Genomic DNA, 8,383 nt, shown 5'->3' on the forward strand with positions numbered 1-8,383 from the left:
AATAATTTAGAACTTTCTCTAATTAGTTTTCCCCATTCTACGGAGTGTATTCCATTATCGCGGGATTTTTTGGCTGATTACAGTTGAATACTCTCTTTTGTTTTCCCTAGCTGTTGCTGTTGCTCAGAAAAATTGTCTAGCTACCACATAAAATTTGATGTTTTATTCAAGAATTGCTCGACAATCCAAATGAAATTCCTGAACTCAAGAGCTAAACAGCCATGGCAGGTAAATATTGTTCATGAGTGAATGTAGGCTTACAAACATTACATATTACTTACTAATAAATACCGAGTGCTAATTTAAACCAGTTTATTTTTTCGCTGGCCTTCTTACTTTCTTTTCGAGTGCTTCAAGGTTTCTTTAAATCAAGTCTCTTCTTGTAAACACCTGTGCAATTGATTTGTATTTCCTTCAATCGCCACTGAGCTGGCACGCGAATAAATTGTATTTATATACATCAAAGTATAATCATCTACTGAACAAGTACAGTCAAAACTCTCCAAAAGTGACCCCACGTGCCTCAGCGCCTCTCGAAGGAAATTGTTGTACTACTTAATCGCTCCGAGCCAATAAATTAAATTTAATACAGCTTTTACGAAACAAGTATAATCACCTACGGAACTCGTGATTTAGTTGCCAGGTTCGCAGAGGTATGGAATCGTCTCCGAAGACGCGGACAAAGGGTCACTTTTTTTGTGTGGAGAGGATAGGTTTTGTCAGTACTTGTTCAGTATGTGTTTATACTTTGATATACATAAAGTCATTTTAGAAAAACACCATAGTCGAAAGATAAAGAGCTTAACCCAACCGCTGACTATAAACATTAGGAGTAACTTTGCTCACAAAAGATAATTCAGTTGCCTAAAATAAGAAAATCATTGTGTTTACAACATTTGGATTTTATTTAAATTCTTTCAGGGGATTCATATAATCTGGCATAAAAAGCTGGTAGTTTTACCAATCTGTACACATTTCTTCCTGAGTTGAAAACACGAAACATTCTCCCAGACATTAACCAACGATAAGTGTGCCTTCATCAACAAAGGTGTGTGCTGGGACTTCAAGGTTAAGTGGGGCAGGTCCTTTACGAATTCTCCCAGCGGCATCATAATGGGATCCATGACATGGGCAATAATAACCACCATAGTCACCTGAAGAAAATGAAAACATTTTTTAAATACACATACATACAGGATTCCCAGTAAACAAGCATTATCAATTGTAAGGTGAATGAGGACCCCAAAGTGCACCAACGTCAGCATCACAAATATCCGCCAATAGTGGCTTATTAATGAGATTGGCTTACTGATTAAGCGAACACCATTAGCATTGAAATTTATTTTCTATATAAAAGCCGCTGTTAGGAAATGATTATTCCCCTTGAAGCTTTTGCCTTCTAAGCAAAGCATTTGTTGGTGTGAATTATTGTTCGTTATATTTTTGCTCCCAAAATCGTTAACTCACCAACTTTTTGGAGTCTCTTAAACTTATTCTTGATTTCTTCTCTTTTGGTAGTTATTTGTTTCGTTCTCATGCTCTACCTCATCTAGAGTTCTTGTCAATATCAATTTCCTTAAAAGAAGTACAGTCCTGTCAATTGAAGCTATATTAGCTAGGCTAGAGTCTACTGGTTACCTTATTAGTTTAAATTGCGTTCCTTCCCATTTTAGTGTTGAGGGTAATGAGGAATATGGTTAACTGTCTAAGTGGGCACCACTCATTCAGACCATTTATATTACAAATGACCGCAACAGCAATTTTGAGGCATTGTATTTCTAGAGGAAGAAAATATCTTAGCCTGTCTGATATGTCTACGAACCCAATTTTAGAGTTTGATCCTACCTCTGATCATTATCATCTTAGTTGATTTTTACACATAAAATTCTCAGAATTAGGACAGGTTATACCAGAATTAAAATTATACTAGTTAAGTGGAAGAAAATTCACTGCTTATGATAGCATATCAGGTTGCCGATGGTAATACACATATGTTGCAGCTGAATATGATTATAATTATTATAATTTTGTTGGGTGTTGTTTGGAGGTTCGTTGGTTTTCGGGTCCGGTAAGTTGAGCTCTAATTATGTTTTTTTTTTTTTTTTTTTCTTTTTTTTTTCTATTTCTATTTCTTTTTTTTCTCTCTTTTTTTGGGTTTCTTGGTTTTTTGATTTATTAGGAGGGTTTTCTCCCGCACAAGCATTGCTTCAGGGAATCGATGATGTATATATTTTTTTTTAAATAAACCCATTGTTACTTTTATGTATTACGATTATATTACACATGACACTGAACAAATCTCTATACAGCTATTTTAGGACACATGGATTCGGCCAGATGCGCCAGGAAGACTTTCACTTGTTTATTAGGAGAATTTGCGCAACGAGAGAATCTTAATACTGTATAGCAACCAAAATAAAATTATAGAAAATTCCCACTTTCAGGTATTAATGAAGCCAGGTGCAAAGAATATTTTCATTTTGATGTCCCTGGTACTTAATAAAAATTGATTTATACAACATCCCTCAATACATTTTATAATTTTATTTCAATAAAGAAGATGAAAAAAGGTAAAAAACAATCATTTGTTATGTTTAAGAGAAAAAGTGAAGAAAAAATATTTTACATTAATATTTAAAATAATTTTTTTTACAAAGAATAAATGAAGAGGTGCAAAGGAAAAAACATATCTAATATATTGGATATCATGCTGGGGTTTATATTTCATACTTGTTAAACTTACTGACTGAAAGGATAGCGTTAGCGTTGAACGAGCGTTAGCGAAAAAATGTTTCATAAAATTATGTAGACTGTTGTACATCATGTTATTGTCTATGTTTTTTAGTTTAATGGTTGTGTTTCATACACGGACAGTTTATATTTTATTTTGAGAAAGTTACTGACTAAACGGATATGAATGTTACTAAAAAAAAATTCCTTTCCCCCTTCATCCATCTCTATTCTATCTTAAAGCGTCTTGTATTCGTCAGATGTGTCTGCATTTATCATATATTGTGTAGTTTCTAGGCGTTTACCCCCCCCCCCCCCCGTGTAAACTAAGGCTTTCCAAATTTTAGAATTCTGTTTTTTTTTATTTCCGTAGGGGGAACGAATTTTGGTACTTGTGTATTACGCGCCACTCTCTCAAGTTTACGCTGTGTAAAATTCTAGAACACACCAGTTTTTTCGTTACTTCAAAAATAAATTTGGGCAACAGATTTACATATTAGGGGGGTGGGTAAAGTATAGCGAGTCTGCATGCAAAATGTGTTTGGTACAATTATTCTACATATTAGATAGATAGATAGATCAGTGTATTTTAAAGCCAAATATACTGCCATGAACACAACAAAATAACATAAATGAAAGGCAAAAATAACATAAACTTAAATCAGCGATCATCATAAAACACTTAAATGAAACACTACATTAACCTAATAATAGTACTAATACTAGGAAAAACGGCCAATGAAGGTAAACGCCGGTCACCATTGTGTAGTTGTTTATGCGAATAGTTGTCAAGATGCTTTATCCCCTATTTTGATTATATCAGTCTGTCCTCATCATTGGCAGAAGCATCAAAATAATTAGTCTGTGGAAAATCGTGAATTGGTATTGTAATACCAAAGTGGTCACCAAAAGATAAGACTTCAGGAGTAGTACTTCATTAACGTCATTGAATTTTTGTCCCCATTTGGCCTACATCTAACATTCAGTGAAACCAGAAACTTAATCAACTTTTTAGTGGGCAAATAGTCCTGAAGCACTACTCGTATTCCAACCAACCAGCCACCAGGTTATGCGTCTCCTTTCTTTCTAACTGTTGCGGTTATAATTTCCTCCATTTTTTATATAATGAGATAGTGCGTAGCCAGAAGGGGACTGAGGTGTTCGGAATTCAGACCTCTAACCAAAAGAAAAAAAAATACATAAAAATGTTTTTCGTAACGTCACTACAACTTCTATTTTGCTCCACAGTAAACAAAAAATATGTTATTTCAAGCAGCTCATCAGGCTCTTTTTGGCATTGGCAAGATTATACTATTGGCAGAGCTCAAATGTTTCATTTGATTGAATTAAGAGTAAAAAGCTCTAAAGCCAGCCAATTGAATGCTTCAATTCAGCTTTTTTAATCGGGTAACTAGGGTCTCTAAATTTTTAACAACCTATCAATAATACTTGGAAAAAAATTAATGAGTTTCAATTTTTTTACTATTTCTTTACTATTTTTTTAATAAGACTTTTAAAGCTCTTCTTTACATTAAGCCCATATCCTAATAACAGAGGATCCAAAGCTTTAACTGGGGGGGGGGAGGTTGGAGTTAAATAAATTCGATACTAAGCTGACAGGTCTAAATTTTACATATTTATTGCCTTTTCTTTGATTGTTGCACAAGCAAGGAGAGGGGTAATTAGACTGTATGCTTTTATCTTCAAAAAGGCACCAGGGGTATTCAGACCAACTCTTCAGAATTGACTAATTGTAATTCACACGCAATACACAAAATTTCATAGGAGACAGAAGGTTCCAAAGAAAGCTGTTGGTGAATTTCTTTACGATTTACATTCTCCCACGGCGAAATGTAAAACAAGTTTTCCGTATGTGAGTGCGTACATTGACCAAACAGCTAGATTAACAGCCACTCAAAAAGTAAATTTTTTGAATACAACTCTTGAAACCACAGGAATCATTTAACAGTAAAGAAAAAAAGGTCTTACCAGAGTTAGCAATGGGCACACAGCCCAAGTGGGTGCAAACACCAAGCACAACTAGCCACTCGTCTTTTTGAACACGTTCATTATCGTGCTCGACATGGCGAAGAGTAGATAAATCTACACTCTGTTCAGCTTGGATTTCGGCAGCCGTCCTATAAGATATCCTCAAATTATTTAGTGCAAACCAGAAACAACATTTGATATGACAAATTATTTAGTGCAAACCAGAAACAACATTTGATATGACAAAAACAACATATGACATTGATATGACATATGATATGACAAATTATTTAGTGCAAACCAGAAACAACATTTGATATGACAAAAACAACATTTGATTTTGTGCAGGGGAGGAGAGAAAAAGACAAAAATAAACTAGGAAAAGGGAAGTGTGTCATCTTGTATGTGGGAAAGTTAATTTCAAAGAAAACAAAAATTTTGTTAAATGTCCTATTCAATCTGACATTAGGTAAAGGATGTCCAATGACCATCCTACAATTTTCTAATGTTAAATTTTTAAAAAGCAAATTCAAATCATGAACAAATCAAAACCATCTTAAAAAAGACAGGTGCTATCTTCATTAAACATGAAAAAGAATCATAGGGGTTGGATATCTGCATTTAATATTTTCCAGAGAACTTGCGATTAATAGGAACAAAAGTGCAAAACAGAAGCAAAATGCAAATGTTAAAACGAGTGGGAGCAGTTCAGCACTTAATTGAAGCTTGTATTATTAGCTTCAGTCACTAAAGAATACAAACTATGCATCAATTCTGTAACAGAAGATGGTCAGTTAATCTATCTTACCAGCAGACTGGTCATTTTCAGCCACTATTTTACAAATCAAAATGCAAATTTCGGTAGAATTTAGATGTGTAAAAGCATGACACACATCACCATGAAAAAGCCTGTTCCAGAAGCCTGTTTAATCATGATAACTAATTATTTGCAAGTATTGTTGTCTCAGAATGACGAATGAAGCATTTTTTTTTTGTCCTTGTTACTTTAAAAAAGTAGAAGGGGCTAAAATTGCAAACCATTACTTTACTTCTAATAAGAAGGATAAATATTATAAAACTTTTTTAGAGCCAGATTTGTCTGATCGTTAATACTAATGCGACTCTGGAACACACCTTAAGTAATATGACATGTCGACGAGAGAAATCTCAAAGAGAAACCAACACAAAAAAGGACAGAAATCAAACATTAAGTACAAACCTGTGTCTAACAAAAAGCGGCTTCCCTCTCCATTTGAAAACCATATTTTTTCCTTCTGGGATTTCAGAAAGCTTGACCTCAATTTTGGCTAAAGCCAACACATCAGCAGAAGCACTCATGGAGCTGACTAATTCGGTGACCATTGTTTTCGCAGTGTACGCAGTTCCAACCATGCCAGCTGAAGAATAAATAAATAACTCATTAAAAAAAGTACAAGATTTGCAGTGCTAGCATTAAAGTTAAGTTCGAACGGAAGACAGTTTGCAGTGTTATTTGGCAAAAACTACCAAGAAATGTCGCTGTTATTTCCAACTAGAATGTCGGTTTGATATTGAAAAGTCAGATGCAGCTAGCACAGCAAAATTCAAATCCTCTCAGAACCTAGCTTCAAGTCTTGGCAACCTGGGCTTTGCTAGACTATTTAGTTTTGTGGGTGGGCGAGGGAATTTTCATATAAGAAATTGTTGTAAAACTTTATTAGTGAATATGAGGATAAAAAACAAAAGGAGGGCATTACTGGTAATTTTTGTAAGTGGATGTTAAATGAAACACTAAACATTAAATTGAAACCACATTAATCAAAATAAATCAAAACACTTTTTTTCTTATAAGCTTTTAAATTCTCTCCTAAGACTCCAGGTAATAATTTTTTTCGAAATCTCATCTTTATCTTGAAATTCCTTTGACAATATGCTGTCATGTGAAATTAACTCTAGGCCAAAGTACTTCCTAGAAGGCCATTTTTAAGCTTCTTCAAGAGAAGTTCAATCTTTCTAATGTCGATAATTGCCAGGATCCCCACCCCCTGGTACTATTGGTGGGTTGGTAAAACAATTAAGTTGGTAAAACCAGGGCGTGAAGGGCCACGGTTTTACTGGCTGACTGTTTAAATTCAATAGACAAGAAGAATAAAATAAATAAGATGACAAAATAAATGAAAAAAGACATAAAAACTGACATGACAACGAATGATATCTGGACCTGCCGAAACATCGTTCTCTGTTGGTAGATATTTACTGCCACTTTGATCTCTTTTAAGAACTAAGTGGATTTGCCAGTCAGAAACAACTAGTAATTCAACAAACACTTCAGCTTTTTATAGCAACAGCATATAAGACACAATATCTTGACATTCTTATTTTTCCAGATTGCTGTAATTGTCAATGTTGAAAGTTAAATGCGGCTTCAAACTCTTTCACTACTTCAATTTATTCCAGTAGTTTCACACTGGCGTAACTATTATTCGATTTCCTAAAGATACATCTTAAAATTTCAAACTGGGTAATGGATTAAAATGCACCGTTAAGATTGCTTTTATAATGTCAAAAAAATAAAGCAGACTAAATTTTGACCATCAGTTCTTAATTTCCTATATGCTTGTTTTCATTGCCTAGTATATCCTAACATTATAACATGAATTATATAGGTAATTTGTGGAGATTGTTACTTCTTTCTAGAAAAGCCAAATATTTAGAATTAAAAGCAAAATATTGGTCATAATAGATAAGGGTAATTCCTTTCTTTTACAGCAGAAACAAAACACCATGTTAATTTTAAAAGTTAAAAATAAATATAAATTATTACTTTTCTTTTAATGCAGCTAAAGAGCAATATTAAAACCGAAAAAGGGAGCAAAAATAGCCCAGCAGGAGGGGCAACAACTCCCTTCGTTCAAAGTAATTCTTGTCTCATTTTAAGTTTTAAGGTTTCTTTTTATTTGTATTTTTTAATAATTTGTCTGTAATTCAGTATCTGCACGTGCATTCATTATTATTAGCCTCATTTTCCTCACCATTATCACCAGTTACATAACTTGTATTACTAACTTATCTGATCTAAGATAAACTTAATAATAAAACTGAAGTATAAAAATGTATTCTTTTGGAAAAACTTTACTACACTGCTGCTATTTAGAATAAGTTGGATATTGTCTGTAAAAATTTTAGAACTAGAAATTTCCTCAACAAGGCATTATCTAATGAATTTCTTTAAAAGCGTGCATAGCTATTCAAGTAATTAAAATACCAATTGCTTAGCTGGTGACAAAGCTGCAGTGGGCTGGGAGTTTCTCCTTTGAAAATGTATACATCACTCCAACAGGGTCGTTACTAGCCCAAATGTTTGGGGAGAGGGGCAGGGCAAGAAATTTTACTGACTGGCTGGTCATTTTTATCGACTCTTTTTTTTTATCAATAATTAACATAATGCCTGTTTTGAATACTATACATAAAATCACAGCAGGAGAAGGTAAAACTGCCGCATTTCCCAACCGAGATTGACATTTTGATAAATTTGCACCATCTACAAAATCACGGCAGGAGTCGGTAAACTGCTGCGTGTACCAGCCAAGTCCGAGATTTCCGCAAATGACATGTCAGTATTTTCGTGGCCTTTATTTAACCAAACAAAGAATTTTGGCGAAGTCAGAAAAATTGATTTTACTGA

General features: G+C 33.9%; 1 protein-coding gene across 1 annotated transcript in view; it reads right to left on the reverse strand.

The window, feature by feature from the left end:
* Positions 1-874: 874 nt before the first annotated feature.
* RFeSP (Rieske iron-sulfur protein) overlaps positions 875-8,383 on the reverse strand; it is a 23,358-nt gene continuing 15,849 nt past the window's right edge. Inside the window, exons 3-5 of the mRNA XM_089097846.1 lie at positions 5,939-6,116; positions 4,720-4,868; positions 875-1,154 (exon numbers count right to left, since the gene is read on the reverse strand). Of these exons, the coding sequence (XP_088953972.1) occupies positions 1,015-1,154; positions 4,720-4,868; positions 5,939-6,116 (467 nt within the window). The 3' untranslated portion in view covers positions 875-1,014. The remainder of the gene's footprint in view (positions 1,155-4,719; positions 4,869-5,938; positions 6,117-8,383) is intronic.

The sequence above is a fragment of the Artemia sp. Qi Xiang Cuo genome, chromosome 12 (assembly GCF_049724085.1).
Source record: "Artemia sp. Qi Xiang Cuo chromosome 12, ASM4972408v1, whole genome shotgun sequence".
NCBI classification, from domain to species: Eukaryota; Metazoa; Arthropoda; class Branchiopoda; order Anostraca; family Artemiidae; genus Artemia; species Artemia sp. Qi Xiang Cuo.